Source organism: Lepus europaeus, chromosome 5 (genome assembly GCF_033115175.1).
Source record: "Lepus europaeus isolate LE1 chromosome 5, mLepTim1.pri, whole genome shotgun sequence".
Classification (NCBI taxonomy): domain Eukaryota; kingdom Metazoa; phylum Chordata; class Mammalia; order Lagomorpha; family Leporidae; genus Lepus; species Lepus europaeus.
Genome location: NC_084831.1, coordinates 24,881,724 through 24,901,444, shown reverse-complemented (window position 1 = coordinate 24,901,444; position 19,721 = coordinate 24,881,724). Strand labels below are relative to the sequence as shown.

General features: G+C 46.5%; 1 protein-coding gene across 2 annotated transcripts in view; it reads left to right on the top strand.

The window, feature by feature from the left end:
* Window positions 1-19,721, top strand: part of YARS1 (tyrosyl-tRNA synthetase 1) — a 29,334-nt gene that overhangs the window by 4,383 nt on the left and 5,230 nt on the right. For both annotated transcript variants that reach the window (XM_062190886.1, XM_062190887.1), the window contains exons 4-9: window positions 8,339-8,468; window positions 10,466-10,546; window positions 13,199-13,291; window positions 14,453-14,588; window positions 15,028-15,113; window positions 19,137-19,272. In XM_062190886.1, coding sequence (XP_062046870.1) covers window positions 8,339-8,468; window positions 10,466-10,546; window positions 13,199-13,291; window positions 14,453-14,588; window positions 15,028-15,113; window positions 19,137-19,272 — 662 coding nt within the window. The remainder of the gene's footprint in view (window positions 1-8,338; window positions 8,469-10,465; window positions 10,547-13,198; window positions 13,292-14,452; window positions 14,589-15,027; window positions 15,114-19,136; window positions 19,273-19,721) is intronic.

Genomic DNA, 19,721 nt, shown 5'->3' with positions numbered 1-19,721 from the left:
GAGCAAAGGCTTTGGCCCTGCAGAGTCCACAGAACATGATGGGAAGAGATGGTGAATGCCAGCTTCCCTTTTAAGATTTACTATATTTATTTGAAAGTCTGAGTTTAAGAGAGAGAGAGGTTTTCCATCTACTGGTTCACTCCCTAAATTGCTGTCAATGGCCCTGGCTGGGCCAGGCCCAAGCCAGGAGTCAGGAGCTTCATCTAGGTCTCCCATAAGGGTGCAGAGATCCAAGCTCTTGGGCCAACTTTTGCTGCTTTCCCAGGTGCATTAGCAGGGAGCTGGATGGGAAGTGGGGCAGCTGGGACTTGAATCAGTGCCCATATGGGATGCAGGCATCACAGGTGGCAGCTTAACCCACTTCACCTCAATGCCAGCTACCCTCCCCAACAATTTTTAGTGCTACTTATCATTGTAATTTTATTTGTATTTATAATGTTAGCATAGATATAATTTTGTATTCTGTTTTTAGCTTATTGTTTCTGAATTCCCCCATGCTGCCTCATAGTTTCTACATTTAAAATTTTTTGAAGTCTCTCAAATAAGACTTTATTACTCTATGTCATATGTCACTCTACTTGTCACTTTAACTAAATATCACTGCACTTTTCACTAAACCCTCACAACAAACTTAAGCATTGTTTCCTTATCACATAGATAAGGATATAGATTCAGACATAACTTTACCAAATCTATTTATCTAGTACGTAGACAAATCAGGATGTGCATCCATTTCTTTTGCTTATGAGAAATGCATGCACATTTTTACTTCAGCTAATCTTCATGTATTCAGAACTTTATTTATTTATTTTGACAGGCAGAGTGGACAGTGAGAGAGAGAGAGAGAGAGAGAAAGGTCTTCCTTTTTGCCATTGGTTCACCCTCCAATGGCTGCCGCGGCTGGCGCACTGCGGCCGGCGCACCGCCCTGATCCGATGGCAGGAGCCAGGTGCTTCTCCTGATCTCCCATGGGGTGCAGGGCCCAAGCACTTGGGCCATCCTCCACTGCACTGCCTGGCCACAGCAGAGAGGGGCAACCGGGACAGGATCGGTGCCCCGACCGGGACTAGAACCCGGTGTGCTGGCACCGCAAGGTGGAGGATTAGCCTATTGAGCCGCGGCGCCAGCCATGTATTCAGAACTTTAAATCTGCAGCTCCTGTAGAGTACCTGAGACTTCATTCGTGCTTGCATTTAATCTACATATACTTAGGGAGCCTCTGTTGTGTGGTAAGCACTAGTCTAGGCCCTGGGTTTGTAGAAGTAAACTAAGACAAAAGTCCCTATCCCAACAGGGTTTCCGCTCCAACAAGGAGTGCAGACCGTGAGCAATAATATATTGTGTGTTCAGACAGTAATAGGTGCCACAAAGCAGGCAGGCTGGGGAGAGAACGTTCTCAGGGAGTGGTTTCTTTTTAAATAGAGTGCTTACAGAAGACTTTTCTGATAAGATAACATTAGGCAGAAACTGGAAAAAGGCAAGGAAGTGGATCGTGCAAATATTGTGCAGTCAGCCTTTGGGCCCAACTAACTGTGGATCAGAAAAATTGGGAGGAAAAATTGCATCTGGACTAACATGTACACACTTTTTTCCTTGTAGGTATTCCCTAAACAATGCAGCATAACAATTATTACGTTGTGTGTGCATTATATCAAATACTACAAGTAATCCAGAGGTGATTGAAAGTGTATGGGAGGATGTGCATAGGTTATATGCCAATACTAGGCCATTTCATATCCAAGACTTCTGCATCTGTGGCTGGGAGGTGCAGGTTCTCATGGATACTGAAGGAGCACTGTATTGAGTTCTTACCGTGTACCAGACACTGTTCTAGGTGCTGGTGTTATAACTGAATAACACTGACAGAGTTTTTATTCTCCTAGAACTTAATAGAAATTGGGGAATGAGAAGATGGAAAAATTAAAACCATCTTGCTTCAAAATCACTTGATCTTTTTCTAGATAAAAAAGTGACTTTAAGGAAGATGGATTTGTATTGCTCATTTTGATGTATGATGTTTGGAACAGAAGGATCTGTTCCAAACTCAACAATGATAGGTAAAAATACAACAATAAAAATACCAAAGGGCCCAGTTAGACCTCTCTATAGTAAGAGAAATGCACTGAAATGTAAAGTGGTGACTCGGGCTGGAGTTCTAAGTCTGTGGATTCCATTCTGGAAGTGAGCATTGGGGACAAAGCAGGCCGACTGCTTAAAGCCACAGACTAAAGTGAGAGCTTTTCCAGTGCCCACTCCCTGGCAAGCCCCCAGACCTTCAGGGACTTCCATCAGGCTCCAGGCTCCTAGCAGCAGGACTATGTGCATACCAAGAATTTAGTCATCACTTACTGTGTCCCTGATGTTACTAAGACATAAGTGCTAAAATGCCAAGCAATAACATCCACTAAAAAGAGTAAATCAGAACATGAAAGAGGCACAAATGAAACATGAATAGTTAGAAATAAAAAGAACCATTTAGACATCTTGGGAAGGTAAATTTCAGTCATTAAAGAAAAAAAACCACCTTGAATAGATGAGATCATCTATAAAGTGAATACAGTTGAAAAACAGAGATTTGAGTATTAAGAAATTCATCTAGAATGCAGAGAGATGGACCAAAAAAAAAAAAAAAAGTAAGAGTGGTTAAGGTACAGATAAGACTTTTGTTTAAAGTAATCTGGCCTGGGGGGCTGGCACTGTGGCTCACTTGGTTAATCCTCCGTCTTGCAGCGCCGGCATCCCATATGGGCGCCGGATTCTGTCCCGGTTGCCCCTCTTCCAGGCCAGCTCTCTGCTATGGCCTGGGAGTGCAGTGGAGGATGGCCCAAGTGCTTGGGCCCTGCACCCGCATGGGAGACCAGGAGAAGCACCTGGCTCCTGGCTTCGGATCAGCACAGCACCAGCCGTAGCGGCCATTTAGGGGGGTGAACCAACAGAAGGAAGACCTTTCTCTCTGTCTCTCTCTCTCTCTCACTGTCTATAACTCTACCTGTCAAAAAATTTTAAAAAATAATCTGGCCAACCAAGAACTTCGACCTACTTCCTTACTGAAAACAACTAAAAATGCTAGATTTTAAAAAATTTAAAGCAAAATATACCAATATATTTACAAGTTTCCTCAAGAATACCCAGTGGTTGGGGCTGGCATTGTGGTACAGTAGGTTAAGCAGCTACCTGTGACACTGGCATCCCATGAGAGCGCCAATTACAGTCCCAGCTGCTCCACTTCCAATCCAGCTCCCTGCTAAGGCACCGGAGAAAGCTAGGCCCAGCCCTAGCTCTTGTGGCCAAATGGGGTGTGAAACAGCATTCATCCTCTGTGTGTGTGTGTGTGTGTGTCTCCCCCTTTCAAATAAATAAGTAAATCTTTTTTAAAAAAAGGAAAAGAATACTCAGTGGTCAGAGACAAAGAGAAAGTGGGACTATATTTCAGTCAATCTAAGATATCTTTGAAAGTACTAATTAGTCAATAACATGCCTAGATCTCAGAGATGTTAAATGTTTGTTTTTTAAGGATTTTATTTATTTATTTGCAAAGTAGACTTACAGACTGAGAGAGGGAGAGACAAAGAAAAAGGTCTTCCACCCACTGGTTCATTCCCCAAATGGCCACAACAGCCGGAGGTAGGCCAGTCTGAAGGCAGGAGCGGGAGCTTCTTCTGGGTCTCCCATGCAGGTGCAGGGGCCCAAGCACTCAGTCCATCTTCTACTGCTTTCCCAGGCCATAGCAGAGAGCTGGACCAGAAGAGGAGCAGCCAGGACATGAACTGGAACCTAAATGGGATGTTGGCGCTGCAGGCGGAGGCTTAGCCTACTATACCATAGTACCAGCCCCCTAAAATGCATCTTTTTTTTTAAAAGATTTATTTTATTTATTTGAAAGATGGAGACAGAGATTCAGAGAGAGAGAGAGAGAGATCTTCCATCCACTGGTTTACTCCCCAATTGGCTGCAACAGCTGGAGCTGCCCTGATCCGAAGCCAGGAACTTCCTCCAGTTCTCCCACATGGATGCAGGGGCCCAATGACTTGGGCCATTTTCTACTGCTTTCCCAGGCCACAACAGAGAGCTGGATTGGAAGAGGAGCAGCCAGGACTAGAACTGGTGCCCATATGGGATGCTGGCACTTCAGGCCAGGGCTTTAACCTGCTGTGCTTCAGCGCTGGCTCCCTAAAATGCATCTTAAAGTCTGTCAAATGTAGACTTTATAAGTGGGACACTGAAGATTACTTGTGTCTTCAAGGAGCTTATTGAATTGTATGAACTTAAATTTGAACTTGGTTTTTCATGGCCTCTCAGGGCAAAATGGGAAAAAAGATTTAAAAAATTAGAGTACTAGCTAGGAGGTCCAATATTTGAATTATAAATGTTCCAAAAAGAGAACAGAGAATCAGAGAGGAAGTAAACAATGAAATACATTAAGAATGAAATAATTTAAGGATGTCTGAGGACAGTTAAGAGTTCTCAGACTGAGAGTGCCTAGAAATATCAAGTGCCTAGAACAATGCATGAATATAAACCCACATTAAAGTGCATTTTCTGGCCAACGCCGCGGCTCACTAGGCTAATCCTCCGCCTGCGGTGCCGGCACCCCGGGTTCTAGTCCCAGTTGGGGTGCCGGATTCTGTCCCAGTTGCTCCTCTTCCAGTCCAGCTCTCTGCTGTGGCCCAGGAGTGCAGTGGAGGATGGCCCAAGTGCTTGGGCCCTGCACCCACATGGGAAGACCAGGAGGAAGCACATGGCTCCTGGCTTCGGATTGGCGCAGCACGTTGGCCGTAGCAGCCATTTGGGGGGGTGAACCAACGGAAGGAAGACCTTTCTCTCTGTCTCTCTCTCTCTCACTGTCTAAATCTGCCTGTCAAAAAATTTAAAAAAAATTTTAAAAAGTGCATTTCCTTCTGATTTTAAAACTCCAGGGATGGGCTCAGCCTAGGGCGCCAGCATCCCCTGTGTTCACCAATTCAAGTCCCTACTATTCCACTTCCAATCTAGCTCCCTGCTAATACACCTGGGAAGACAATGGAAGATGACCCAAGTGCCTGGGCCCCTCTGCCCTCATGGGAGGCCCGCTCCCAACTTCTGGCTTCAGATCAGCCCTGCTCTGGCCTTTGCAGCCATTTGTGGAGTGTACCAGTGGATGGAAGAAATCTCTTTCTTTCTCTCCCTCCCTCTCTCTATAACTCAGCCTTTCAAATAAATCTTAAAAAAAAAAAAAAAAAAGATGACCACAATAGCCAGGGCTGGGCCAGCCCAAAGCCTTGGACCATCTTCTGCTGCTTTCCCAAGTGTATTAGCAGGAAGCTGGATTGGAAGTGGAACAGCTAGGACTCGAACCAGTGCCCAAATGGGATGCCAGCACTGCAACCCACTGGGCAATAGTGTCAGTCCCTAAAATAAATCTTAAAAAAAAATCTCCAGGGACAAAAAATATTCTAGGAATTTCCAAAGGGACAAAAGAATTTCCATACAAAATGTCAGGAATCAAAATTGCATATTTCTTAAAAGGAACATTGAAAGCCAAGGGCAATGAAGTAGTACCTTAAAATAGCAAATGAAAAAAATTTCCAGCCTAAAATTTGTACCTAGCCAAATTACCATTCAAATATAGAGATAAAATACCTGTCTGAGGCCGGTGCCGCGACTCACTAGGCTAATCCTCCGCCTTGCGGCGCCGGCACACCGGGTTCTAGTCCTGGTCAGGGCACCGATCCTGTCCCGGTTGCCCCTCTTCCAGGCCAGCTCTCTGCTGTGGCCAGGGAGTGCAGTGGAGGATGGCCCAAGTGCTTGGGCCCTGCACCCCATGGGAGACCAGGAGAAGCACCTGGCTCCTGCCATCGGATCAGCGCGGTGCGCCGGCCGCAGCGCGCCTACCGCGGCGGCCATTGGAGGGTGAACCAACGGCAAAGGAAGACCTTTCTCTCTGTCTCTCTCTCTCTCACTGTCCACTCTGCCTGTCAAAAAGTAAAAAACAAACAAACAAACAAACAAACAAACAAAAAAAACCTGTCTGAAAAAAGCTCAATTTCATGTTTTTGTTGGTGATTTGGGTTTCCTCTTCTATGAAGTGTCTGCAAGTGTTTTTTGCCTGTTTTCCACTGTTTTTTTTAGGAGGTCCTTATGAATTCTGGGTACCAAAATGCTTATCATTCATATGGATAAGAATTAGCATGGCGATGGATGAATAACCAGTTACACAGAATGGAGAGTTCAGGACTTGATCCTCACATATCTGAAAACTTGACCAATGACAGAGCTGGTGTTAGGATCAGCAGAGAAAAACAAACTTCCAAAGAAAAAATGGAGGAGCCAGCAGTGTGCAACAGCAGCAGGTTAAGCTGCTACTTGCAAGACTGGCATCCAGTATTGGAGTGATAGTTGGTGACCTGAGTCTTTCACTCCCTGCTAACGCTCCTGGGAAGCCAGCAGAGGATGGCCCAAGTACCTGGGCCTTTGTCACCCACATGGGAGACCTGGATAGAGTTTCAGGCTCCTGGCTTTGGCCTGGACAAGCCCTGGCCATTGCAGCTATTTGGTGAGTGAACCAGCACTCTACCTTTCAAGTAAACAAATCTTAAAAAAAAGAGAGAGAGAGAGAAAAGAAAGAAAAATAGGTTCAGAGAAAATTGATTTTCTCTATGGGGGAAAAAATGATCCTTCCATGTCAAGTGAATTAAAGATTTCATTGTAAGAACCAAACTATAAAACACCTAAAAGGTAGCATATAGGTAGTATTTGGGCTATCTTATGATCTCATGGTGGGAAACATTAAACAAAACACACCAAAGCAGAAACCACAGGAAAAGATTGTTGAATTCAGTCACGTTAATTAAAACCTTCAGTCTGTCAAAAGTTAGCCAAAAAAGGGGAGCCACAAACTGGAATAAGATCTATTTATAATACATATAGCTGACAAAAGATTCATATCTAATATATTTCAACAACTACGGAATCAATTGTTGAGAAAGCAAGTCCAGAAAAGAAAGACTGTGTGTGTTTCACAGAAGAAATGACCAATAAGGATATGGGAAGATGTTTAACTTCTTGGGTTATTTTTCCAAGAAATTTAGATTAAAACCACAGTGAGAAATCCTTCCATGCGGCCGGCGCCGTGGCTTAACAGGCTAATCCTCCGCCTTGCGGCGCTGGCACACCGGGTTCTAGTCCCGGTTAGGGCTCCGGATTCTATCCCGGTTGCCCCTCTTCCAGGCCAGCTCTCTGCTATGGCCGGGGAAGGCAGTGGAGGATGACCCAAGTCTTTAGGCCCTGCACCCGCATGGGAGAGCAGGAGAAGCACCTGGCTCCTGGCTTCGGATCAGCGCGATGAGCCGGCCACAGCAGCCATTGGAGGGTGAACCAACGGCTAAAAGAAAGACCTTTCTCTCTGTCTCTCTCTCTCACTATCCACTCTGCCTGTCAAAAAAAAAAAAAAAAAAGATTGGCATTATCCTTTAAAATTCAAGGTACAAATTCCCTGTGATCTAAAAGTTCTATTACGAAGTATATATAGAGAAACTTGCACCTGTGTTCCAGGATACTCATACATGACTATTTGCCATGGTTGCTGAGAGATGCAGGCATAATGTAGAGGTGGAAAGCAGCGCAGAAGTTCAGGACGGGGGCTAGTCTGAAGGAGGTGGAAGTGGGACAGGACTGTGGAGGGGCCTCCGGAGCTCCGGGAGTAACTGTTAGGTCTTTTCTTAAACTCTGTGACGGGTACGCTGTGCTTTGCAGTGTTCATGATTTCTTACATGCATTTAACTTTGAAAAAAAGGCATGGAAGATAGAGAAATACGGAAAAACACAACAGAAAGCACTGTTTGGAATGAAACCTCTGGGTTTTGTGCTCTCAAGGTTTGGAAGCTCCAGGCAGGGGTGTCTGAGTATCCTGAATAAGACTGGATCAGTGGCCGGCTCTGCAGCTCACTAGGCTAATCCTCCACCTGTGGTGCCAGCACCCCGGGTTCTAGTCCTGGTCGGGGTGCCGGATTCTGTCCCAGTTGCCCCTCTTCCAGTCCAGCTCTCTGCTGTGGCCTGGAAAGGCGGTGGAGGATGGCCCAAGTGCTTGGGCCCTGCACCCGCATGGGAGACCAGGAGAAGCACCTGGCTCCTGGCTTTGGATCAGTGCAGCGTGCCAGGTTATAGCGGCCATTTGGGGGGTGAACCAACGGAAAAGGAAGACCTTTCCCTTTGTCCCTCTCTCTCTCACTGTCTAACTCTGCCTGTCAAAAAAAAAAAAATTAAAGAAGTCTGGAGCAGTGAATTAATGTGCGGTAGGACTGCCCCGGGCGGTGGAGGCCTGGCTCCCGTCTTACAGCTGTCCCCTTTCTTCCCTCTTCAGAGAGTACACACTGGATGTGTACAGACTGTCCTCGGTGGTCACACAGCACGATGCCAAGAAAGCTGGAGCTGAGGTGGTAAAGCAGGTGGAGCACCCTCTGCTGAGTGGTCTGCTGTACCCCGGACTGCAGGTACCGCGGGGGTGGCGTGTTCCCAGCTGAACTGACGCACACTGGCTGTTTCTTCAGCCTCTAGGCTTCCTCTCTGTCTTCCTCCTCCTCCTCTTGCTCCCCCATCCCCAACCCCAGCGTCTGCTCTTTTACCTCTTCAGTTGTCCTCCTCTGCTGTCTGTCCTTTTAGGACATTGCTCAACTTACACACCTTTATGTTCATCTTGAAGAAAATAACATTCAGAGTGATATGTGAAAATACACAGTAAGCATGGTCCTATTTTTCAATAAATAAAGCACAGAGCATATTTCACATATGAGGGGACTTCACAAAGTTTGTGGGAAAATGGAAATAAAAAATAAGCTTATTTTGATGCAAAAAAAAAAATATGTAATTGGAGCTAGCATTGTGGCACAGCAGGTTAAGCTGCTGCATGCAATGCCAGCATGCCGTATAGGAGCTGGTTCCAGTCCTGGCTGCTCCACTTCTGATCCAGCTCCCTGCTAATGCACCTGGGAAAGCAGTGAGGCTGGCCCCAAGTCCTTGGGCCGATGCGCCCATGTGAGAGACCTGGGTGGAGTTCTGGGCTCCTGGCTTCAGCCTGACATGGCCCCAGCTGTTGCAGCCATTTGGGAAGTGAACCAATGGATGGAAGATCTCTTTCTCTCTGCCTCTCTTCTTTCTGTCACTCTTTCAAATAAATATATCTTTAGAAATACATATATTTTAAAAATTATGCAGCTTATGTTTAGATTTTTCATAATATGGGAGCTCCATTAACTTTTTTGTTTTTTTTTTTAAGATTTTATTTATTTGAAAGGCAGAGTCTGCCGGCGCCGCGGCTCACTAGGCTAATCCTCCGCCTGCAGCGCCGGCACACCGGGTTCTAGTCCCGGTCGGGGCACCGATCCTGTCCCAGTTGCCCCTCTTCCAGGCCAGCTCTCTGCTGTGGCCACGGAGTGCAGTGGAGGATGGCCCAAGTGCTTGGGCCCTGCACCCCATGGGAGACCAGGAGAAGCACCTGGCTCCTGCCATCGGATCTGCGCAGTGCGCCGGCCGCAGCGCGCCTACCGCGGTGGCCATTGGAGGGTGAACCAACGGCAAAAGGAAGACCTTTCTCTCTGTCTCTCTCTCACTGTCCACTCTGCCTGTCAAAAAATAAAAATAAAATTAAAAAAAAAAAAAAAAGAAAGGCAGAGTTACACAGAAAAAAAGATCTTCTTCCCCAAATGGCAGCAACAGCCAGGGATGAGACAGGATAAGCCAGGAGCCTAAAACTCTGTCTGGGTCCCCTGCATGAGTAACATGGGCCCAAATACTTGGATGCTGGCGCTGCAGGCAACTTAACCAGCTGCGCCACAGCATTGGCCCTAGGACTTGCTTTTTATGCTGCATGCTTGACGCTTGTCCCAGGCTGCTTTGTGTGACATGACTTCTCCCTCCCTCTGCTCTGCCTCCCCACTGGATTATGAGATTCCTGAGGGTGGAGAATACACTTCTTATTTTTATACTTGTTCGTTTTTCTTTGAAAGATAGGACAATAGAGAGAGAAGTTTTCTATCTGTTGGTTCAGTCCCTCAGCAGCTTGGGCTGGCTAGGCCAAAAGAGTTAGGAATTCCATCCAGGTCTCCCACATGGTTGCAGGGACCCAAATACTTGAGCCATTACCTGCTATCTCCCAGTGTGCTTATTAGCAGGAAACTAGATCTGAGGCAGGACTAGGTCCTAGGCACGCTGGGGACAGAGGCGTCCCAAGCAGCAGCTTAACCTGCAGCACCCCAAGGCCTGCCCAGGCTGCCTTGTTTTTACGCACTGCCATCCGTACGCAGTGATGCTCGCTGTAGGCTCTCAGCAACAGTTCATGCAGCTCTTGAGGCCAGCAGGGAGGCCGAATGCAGTCCATTTTTTCCTAGCTCTACTTTCTGAAAAATCTGGTGATTTTCAAAAGTTTCTGATTTCTCAGACCCATAAAGAAGAAATGCAATAGGTATTTATGCTCATGTGTTTCTTTCCACAGGCTTTGGATGAAGAATACTTAAAAGTAGATGCCCAATTTGGAGGCGTTGATCAGAGGAAGATTTTCACCTTTGCAGAGAAGGTTCGTGTCCTCTTTCCTGTCCCTCTTGCTCTGAGCCTCGGGGTATGCGAGTAACGTTGATAGAACTGCTCTGTGTCAGTCCCGCCAGTCATACTCACATGGAATGGTAGGTATTCTCTTGGTTTTGCAGATGAGAGAACCGAGGCTAGAAAAATCAGACAGTTAGCCGATGTCACACAGTTCCTCCCTGAGCATCTCTGCCGCCTCTACTGGTCTAGCTGCCACTGGGAAGCTGCCCCGGGGCCTGCTGACAGCGCTCTTTCCTGGAAGCCCATTTTCTAGGGCTACTGTCCTTTCCACAGCGCTTGGTCTTCACCGCCCTGTCTCCCGTGTACACTGCTCAGCCCTGAGATGAGGTTTAACAGGGTTTAGCAGGAAATCAGCACAAACCCATGATAGTTCTTTTCTGGGAAAGAACCTGAGAAAGCTGAAAAGGGCTATTGAGAAGTTACTGGTATTGTTGAAACCTCAAAGCCTCCCATTGGCAAGGATGAGGAGAAAACGCTGCTAGTGGAAATATAAATTCTTGGACAACCCTGAAATGTTTCTCTGATCTAATAGTTCTATTTCAGAAATTTGTCCTAGGGAAATAGTAAGAATTGAGTGCAGTAGGATTTGTGTATCAGAATACTAGCCACAGGGCCGGTGTTGTGGTGCTGCAGGTTAAGTTGCTGCCTGTGACACTGGCTTCTCATATGGGCACCTGTTCATGTCCCTGCTGCTCCACTTCCAATCCAACTCCCTGCTAATGGCCTGGAAAAAGCAATGAAAGATGGCCCAAGGCCTTGGGCTCCTGCCACCATGTGGAAGACAGGAAGAAGCTTCTTGCTCCTGGCTCCAGTGTGGCCCAACTCTAGCTGTTGCAGCCATTTAGGGAGTGAACCTACAGATGGAAGAGTTCTATCTCTGTCTCTCCTCTCTCTCTGTGTAACTCTGCTTTTCAAATAAATAAATCTTTAATAAATAACTGTAAAAAGGATAACAAAATGTACTGTAGTTAAATTTCATTATTATTTTGCTTATTTGGAATGCAGGGGACAGAAAGATCGTCTGTCTGCTGGTTCACAACAGCTGGGGCTGGGCCAGGCCAACGGCAGGAACTCAGAACTCTACCCAGGTCTCCCACGGGGGTGGTGGGGCCCCAAACACTTGAGCCATTATGTGATGCCTGCAAAAAGGCATTAGCAAGAAGCTGGATTGGAAGTAGAGTAGCCAGGATTCAGCTGATACTCCAATCCAGGATTCAGGCATTGAAAGCAGCGGCTTCGCCTGCTGTCCTACAGCACCCACCTCTGTTTGGCTATTTTCTATTAACCTTTCAAGTTCATGAATCCTGTCGTCTATTAGATCTACTATTGTATTGTGCCATGTTAGAACTTCCATGTAATTCTTTTTTATAGTTTCCAATTCCCTTTTCTAATTATTTTTAATTGTTTTGTCCATTTTTTCTTTACCATCCTGATCTCAGTTATTTTGGCATGCTGCTTTGCTTGCTTGCTCCAATAACTGAATTATTTCTAAATTCGTTTCTATTGATTGTTTTCTCAGCCTGCCAATTCCCTTAATTTCTTCCCATTTCTAGTACTTTTTTTTATTGTATCAAATAGGTGTGTTGTAGATTCTGTTTATAGTGTGCCATGTTTTCTGTCGGATGCTAAATTTGTCACCTTGGTCCAGTCTGGGGTTGGTTTTAATCTTTGTTAGAGTACGTCCACCTTAGTTTTGCCCTTCCTCTCACCGTGTGGTCCCTCCTCCTAGGGCGTGGTCCTTCTGAGGCCTCAAACCACAATCTGAGAGTGTTCACAAAGTCCTCTTTACTTTGAACCTAAACTCCAACCCCTGTTTGCCCGGTACTGTGCAGCCCCGAAATCTGTGCAGGTCTCCAGCTTCCCAGACCCAGTTCTCTGGGGGGCTTCCTGGAATCTCACCATGGGCCTTCACAGCCATGAGTCAGCCAAGAAATCATGGGGAATTTTGACATAACTTAGGGGGGAGGGGCGCCTTCTTTGTAAATCACACCCCAAATCCTAGCCCCTGCAGCCTCACCCACACTCTGTATCTTCTCTGTGTGGTCCGACTGCTGCCCTCTGCTGGGTCTCTCATTCCTGCTGCTGGGTTTGGAAAAAAATGCCCTGAGGTAGAAAGCCAGTGGGAGCTTTCCCTCTTTGAGGATTTGTAGCCAGGGGCAGGTGCTGTGGCACTAGGTTAATCCTCTATCTGCAGCGCCGGCATCCCATATGGGCGCTGGTTCTAGTCCTGCTCCTGGCTCCTGGTTTCAGATCGGCACAACTCTGGCCATTGTGGCCATTTGTGGAGTGAACCAGCAGATGGAAGACTGTCTCTCCCTTTCATTGTCTGTAACTCTGCCTCCCAAATAAATAAAATCTAAAAAAAAAAAAAAAAAGAGAGAGAGAGATTGTAGCCTACACTGGCTGCCATCTTAGGATTGTAAATAAATCTTTAAAAAGAAAAAGAAAAGCAATAGGAAAAAATTCCTTTGTTGTCATAATGGTCATTACTAGAAACTGTATATATTCAGTGGAAAGAGTATTGGAAGGAATGTATCAACTGTTAAGTTGCTGGTCAAGGAAGAACAGGGCACTGAGGAGGAATTTATGCTGATATCTGCTTTGTGTGCTTCCCATTTCACAGTACCTCCCTGCTCTTGGCTACTCTAAACGGGTCCATCTCATGAATCCGATGGTCCCAGGATTAACTGGCAGCAAAATGAGCTCTTCTGAAGAGGTAAGCCATGACTTGTTTAGAAATCTACAGCAAGAGCTGGAGAGATTGAGAACTCAAAAGCGCAGAAACCTGGCGAACTATAGAGCTCCCAAATATCTGAGCTATGAGTGACCTTATGTTGTCCAATTAATTCATTGGTTGTTGCGTGTTAAAGGAGCCAGAACCAGTCCCGAGGGGATCCAGTTGTAATTGGAATCGTTTTTATTGCTATTTTTTATAGATTAAAAAAGATAAGGAAAATAATGTAGCAGTGTGATAAAATTCACCATTGCTAGTAAGAGGGCCATAGTTGCATTTCATCAGTTAGCATTTTGGTTTTTGGGATACTGTTCAATATAACTAAAATGACAAACATGATATCCTTTAATGTTTAATTGTGCTGTCAGGGAAAAGTATGCCCCTGTTCTGATCATTAGGGACACAGCATAGAGGAATTAGTGGAAGCCAAAGATGTGAAAAACTGAGTTTTGGGTTCCTCATGTGGCTGACATTTAGAATCAACTAGGGAATTAAACAAATGGGGCAGGCATGTGGTACAGCAGTCAAGATGACGACACTTAACTGTTGACTGAGCCCTGTCCTTAGTCATTCTGATAAAATGGTTCTAGGATGATTCATGGATTCTGATTTAAGTCACATTGGGGCACTTGTTTAATTCTTTCAGCCTGACTTCTCAAAATGAGTGTGATCAGATAGTGGTAAATACAATATATGATATATTGCTATCATTTTTGTCTTTATTTTTAGAGAAATGCATTCATTCCTTTTTCTCTCACTTTAAGATGCCCCATGTGTCAGTCATCCCCCCAACAAAGCACTATGTCCCTCAGGCTGACGCACATTCGCCACGTATGTTTTTTAGAAGAACCCAGCTGATTCTTATACAGTCATGTGTACCCTCTAGGCCACAACGCTGGCCCCATTTTTCTACAAATTTACAACAATAAGGCTTAGGAAGAGTTCAGAAAAATTTACTTGTTGGGTGGCAGGGTTGTGAGTGGTTCTTCCCTCTAACTCTGCTTTTGTTAGGGTGGTTTAATGTTGAGATCTATGTTTTAAAAAAGAATCCACACACACACACACAAAAAAAGAATCCACAGGTTAGTTGAGCATGTTCCCATTTTCAACCACAAGAGGTCCTCTTCCCCCCATGGCATCTAGGAGTCCAAGATCGATCTCCTTGATCGCAAGGAAGATGTGAAGAAAAAACTGAAGAAGGCGTTCTGTGAGCCAGGAAACGTGGAGAACAATGGAGTCCTGTCCTTCATCAAGCACGTGCTCTTCCCCCTCAAGGCCGGTAGGGCACCCCTGCTCTCTTCTCAGAGGCTGGTGCTGTGGTCACACCTGGGGTTTGTCACACTTCCCCCAGCTTCTCAGCTCTGATTGCTCATTCATTACTGTGTGGATGACGTTGGCACACCGTCGAGTTGCCCAATCATTCGTCACCAGGCTGTGTTCTGCGGGGGTGTCAGAGTAGGCAAGGATGTGAAGTGAGGGTGGGGTCAGGCGTGTTGAGCTGGAGTTACCCGAAAGAAATGGGAGCCATGATCCTTCAGGAGCCAGGCCCTAGCTGGGCATACGGTGCCCCACTCTTCCAATTTAAGAAGAGTAAAATGGCAGAAACGGTCACAAAGCTCACGGTCCATGTGGCAAACCCCACCATCGTGCGTGTGGCCTGGGAAAGCTGGCTCTGCTGTTATCAATGAGTTTGTGGGCCTAGCTCCTTCTTCTTACAGAGTTCGTGATCCTTCGAGACGAGAAATGGGGTGGAAACAAAACCTACACAGCTTACTCGGACCTGGAAAAGGACTTCGCCGATGAGGTAATACTACAGGGAAATGAGCCTCTCCCTTCCGGCCCAGTCAGGTTTGTAGTCATGTGCCATAGGGTTCTGTCTTGGTGCCTTCCAGGGCTGTGCAAATATATTTTGTATAATGGTTTAGATGAGGATTCAGGCGTTCCACAGGTTATACAGGCAAATGGCACAAAATTAAGACAAAAGGAGTCTTAATCACTCTCCAAAGAACTCGACAGATGTCAATAAAAGATGAAGCCCAACAAGATGGAGTATTTTAGGGACAGGTGCAAAATCAAGATTCAAACAAGAGAGATACTACAAGAGGACAGAATAGAAGCTACAGTTCATTCGGTTAACAAAAGAATTAGTAAGGACCTGTGTGCTAGGCACTGTTGCTAGGGATTGATAACTACCGAGGGCTAAATTCTCATGGATCTCAGCCCAGCAGGGGAGGCAGATAGGTAAACAACTGTTATTTTCTATTTTACAGTACACTGAGAGAAGATACATGAGTAGTGTATATAAGGAATGAAATAGAGGGTCTTGATTGACTCAGAATTCAAGCTGAATCAACAGTTTGATTGAACTGTTTGAAATGTTAATGAAGGAGCCAGGTATCTGGCATGACAGTTACATTGATGCTTGGGGCACGCCAGCCTCCCCTGGGTTTCCAATCCAGCTTCCTCCCTATATATACGTGGAGGGCAGTGGGTAATGGCTTGAGTAGTTGGGTCCCTATTATCCACATGGGAAACCTAGATTGAGTTCTGGGCTCCTGGCTTCTACCCAGCCTCAGGGCTGTTGTATTTGGGGGGTAAACCAGCAGGTACCCTTCTCTCCCTCCTCACCTCTCTCTTTCAAACAAATAAAAATTTTAAAGGGAGAATACCAATAAATTCTTAAAAAACAGAAATCCTGGACTAAGTCATCAGGAATGTAGAGTTCAAACCGGAGAAGTGCTAGTCCACTAAGTGCTCTGTGGCTCTGTATGCACGGGGGTTGTGCAGTCAGGCCTGGACGTGGACTCTGAGCGGTTTACTTATTTATAATTTTGTAGAGATTTATTTATTTATTTGAAAGGCAGAGTTACAGAGAGAGAGAGAGAGGTCTTTCATCTGCTGGTTCACTCCACAGATGGCCACAAGGGCCAGATCTGGGCTGGTCCAAAGCCAGGAGCCTGGAGCTTCTTCCATCTAGGTCTCTCACATGGGTGCAGGGGCCCAAGCACTTGGCCCATCTTCTGCTTCCCCAGGCCATAGCAGAGAGCTGGATCAGAAGTAGAGCAGCTGGGACTCAAACCAGTGCCCATATGGGATGCTGTCACTGCAGGTGGCGGCTTTACCTCCTAAGCACTGACCCTTGAGTGGTTTATTTGACAACTCAGACGTGTTGGGTAGGGAAGGAGCAATGGTGTGATGGATCAGAATCAACCATGTCACAAAACGCACAGTTCAGAGAACTGGGGGTTTGCATCTGGAAAGCAGATTATGTGTTCAGACATCCTCAGATTCCAGCCGGACTCGGGGGGAAGGGATCAAAGCAGGACTGTAGATGGGGGACCCAAGGCAGCCCATTTGTCTTCATCCTCGGAAGAACTTTTCTCTGACCTCAGTGGTTTGATGCTGGACAGAGCTGCCTCACCATGACCTCGAGTTCCCCCTCACTGGAGGCGCTCAGGCAGAGGCTGGAGAACCACTCAGAGGCAGCGTTGTATGCAGCTTTGAGCATCAGATGCAGGGAAAGGCTCGGTGACCTCTGAAGTCTGAAGGGCCACAAGGCCCTTTGATGGACATTTCACAGCCATGGCTCTGCAGCCCTTCTCTTCGCCGTCCGAGGAAGGCCACAGATGCTGCACTCTGCCCCTCAAACCCGTAAACAGTGTTTGGAGGGAATAATGAGAAGGAACTGACGATGGGCCTCTGACACAGGTCTGCAGCCGCCCCATCCGAGAGCACTTTTCCTGGGTGCTGCCTGCAGAAGCTGCGTGGGGCTGGTGCACCTGAGAAACTGAATGTTAATACCTTTAATACCTGCACAAGGTTAGTGGCTACTGGATAGGTCAGCAGCAAGCCTAAAGGTTTTATATTGTTAAAAATTAAATACTCGCAGGGAAATGAAGAAGCAGCACCAGAAACAAAAATGCAGGCATTATTGTATTATAGATACTCAGGCCTAAAGAATGTCCTCCCAGAATATCTCGAAGATGCTTTCAGGCCAGATTTGGATATAGAAGAGTAGTCACAGGACATACAAACAAGTGAAGGTTTTTTTTTTTAGGATTTATTTTATTTATTTGAAAGGCCAAGTTAGAGAAAGGAAAAGAGAGAGAGAGAGAGGTCTTCCATCCGCTGGTTCACTCCCAAATGGCTGCAATGTCCAGGGCTGTGCCAGGCTGAAGCCAAGAACCAGGAGCTTCCTCTGTGTCTCCCACATGTAAATAGGAGCCCAAGTCTGGGCCATCCCCCACTGCCTTTCCAGGCACATTAGCAGGGAGCTGGATGGGAAGTGGAACAACTGAGACTTGAACCTGCACACCCATATGGGATGCCAGCCACTGAAAAAATAAATTATTAAACTACGGGCTGAATATCCCTTAGCCAGAATGCTTGGAATCTGAAGTGTTTCAGAGTTCAGATTTTGTCAAATTTTGGAATATCTGCATGTACATCATGACATGGGAGTGGGACTCAAATCCAAACATGGATTTCATTTGGTTTCATTTACACCTGATGCACATAGCCAGAAGGTAATCTTACACAGTATTTTTAGTGTGCCCACATTTCGACTGTGACATGAGATCAGATGTGGAATTTTTAGCGCTCAAAAATTTCCAAGTTTGGAGCTTTTTGGATTAGGGATGCTCAACCTGAACTCCTTGGACCAGCATTGTTTTCCCACTTCCATGATGTGATGTGGTCCTCTTTCTGACTCTGGAACACAGCTGTTGTTATCTTCATGTTATAAGAAAAGGAGCCAAAACCTAGAGGGGTTGAGTTTGGGGTTACACAAATAGCTGGGAATCGAACCCAGGTCTGTCTAACTCCATACATAGCCCTTGTTCTTTCTTCTCTAACTCAGCGCGCTCCTGCAGACTGTCTGTCACCCTTGGTTACCTGTGTGTTTCTCTGTACAACGCTCCGTTCATGCCACCACTCTAAGCATAAATGGAGGGACTGGAAGAATTAGACCAATAAATACATCCAGCCTCAAACACTCTCAAGTACCTGTGGAATTCACAGCTGGAGGCCATCACTATGGTGCAGCAGGTTAAGCCGCCACTTGACGCTGGCATCCTATATCAGAGTACGAATTTGAGTCCCAGCCATTCTACTTGTGATGTAGTTTCCTGGTAATGTGTCTGTTAAGGCAGTGGGAGACAGCCCAAGTACTTGGGCCCCTGCCCACTTGGAAGACTAAGATAGAGCTCCTAGCTCCTGGCTTCACCTGACCCAGACCCAGCTCTTGTTTGGGGAGTAAACCAGTTGTCTATTTACCTATCTCTGTTGCTCTGCCTTTAAAAATATTTATTTATTTTTACTTGAAAGTCAGAGTTACAGAGATCTTCCATCTGCTGATTCACCCCCCAAGTGGCCATAATGGCCAGAGCTGGGCCAGGCCAAAGCCAGAGGCCTAGAACTCCATCCATATCTCCCACATGGGTGGCAAGTGCCCCAGCATTTGGGCTATGTTCCACAGCTTTCCCAGGCACATTAGCAGGGAACTGGATCAGAAGTGAGCAGCCAGGATCAAACTGGCACCCATATGGAATTCCAGCATCGCAGATGGAGGCTTAACCCCCTGTACCACAATGCTGGCCCCAATAAATAAATCTATAAAAGTTCTTTTAAGAAAATTCTGTGTTTTAGATGAGTTAGCCTTTCTGAAAAGTGTTCCCCCTTTTCTTTATCTTCCTCACAAGAAGGTCACGAGGATCAAATAAGACTGCACGTGGGGAACAAAGCCCTGCATCCTGTGTACGTTCTCAGTCGATTGAGTGTCCTGCGCCCCATTAGGCTTCTTCTCACCTGGTCGCATTGGCTTCTGCAGGTTGTACACCCTGGAGACCTCAAGAATTCTGTTGAAGTCGCCCTGAACAAGTTGCTGGATCCCATCAGGGAGAAGTTTAATTCCCCTGCCCTGAAAAAGCTGGCCAGTGCTGCCTATCCAGACCCCTCGAAGCAGAGTAAGCCAGCTGGGAAGGGGGGAGGCCAGGGAGGAGGTGACGGGGTCTGCAGAGCCCCGGTCAGTGGGCCTGAGAACCTGGGGATCTGAAGGGCAGGACTCACATATCCTGCTGAGTGCTGAGGGATCTAGAGTCACTCTGGTCAGTGCCGTGGGGTCATTACATCCTGGTGGACCAACACTGCTGGTTCACTAAGCCCGCCTCTTCACTAGGAGAGGGACTGGGTTAGACTGTCTGTGGGCAGCCAGCCGTGGGGTGGTAGTCTGTGATGCGGCTGCCCTCCCAGTGCTTCCGCCTGGCTCTCAGTCAGCCATCCACACCTTGTCCATGATGCCGAGGCGCTGGCATTGGTAGCTTCCTGTGACCCTCCCAGGAAAGACTCAGTATGTGAAATCATGAATGGGAACGCCTAAAGGTGGCAAAGCTACCACTGTCCCCTCCTTGCCCTC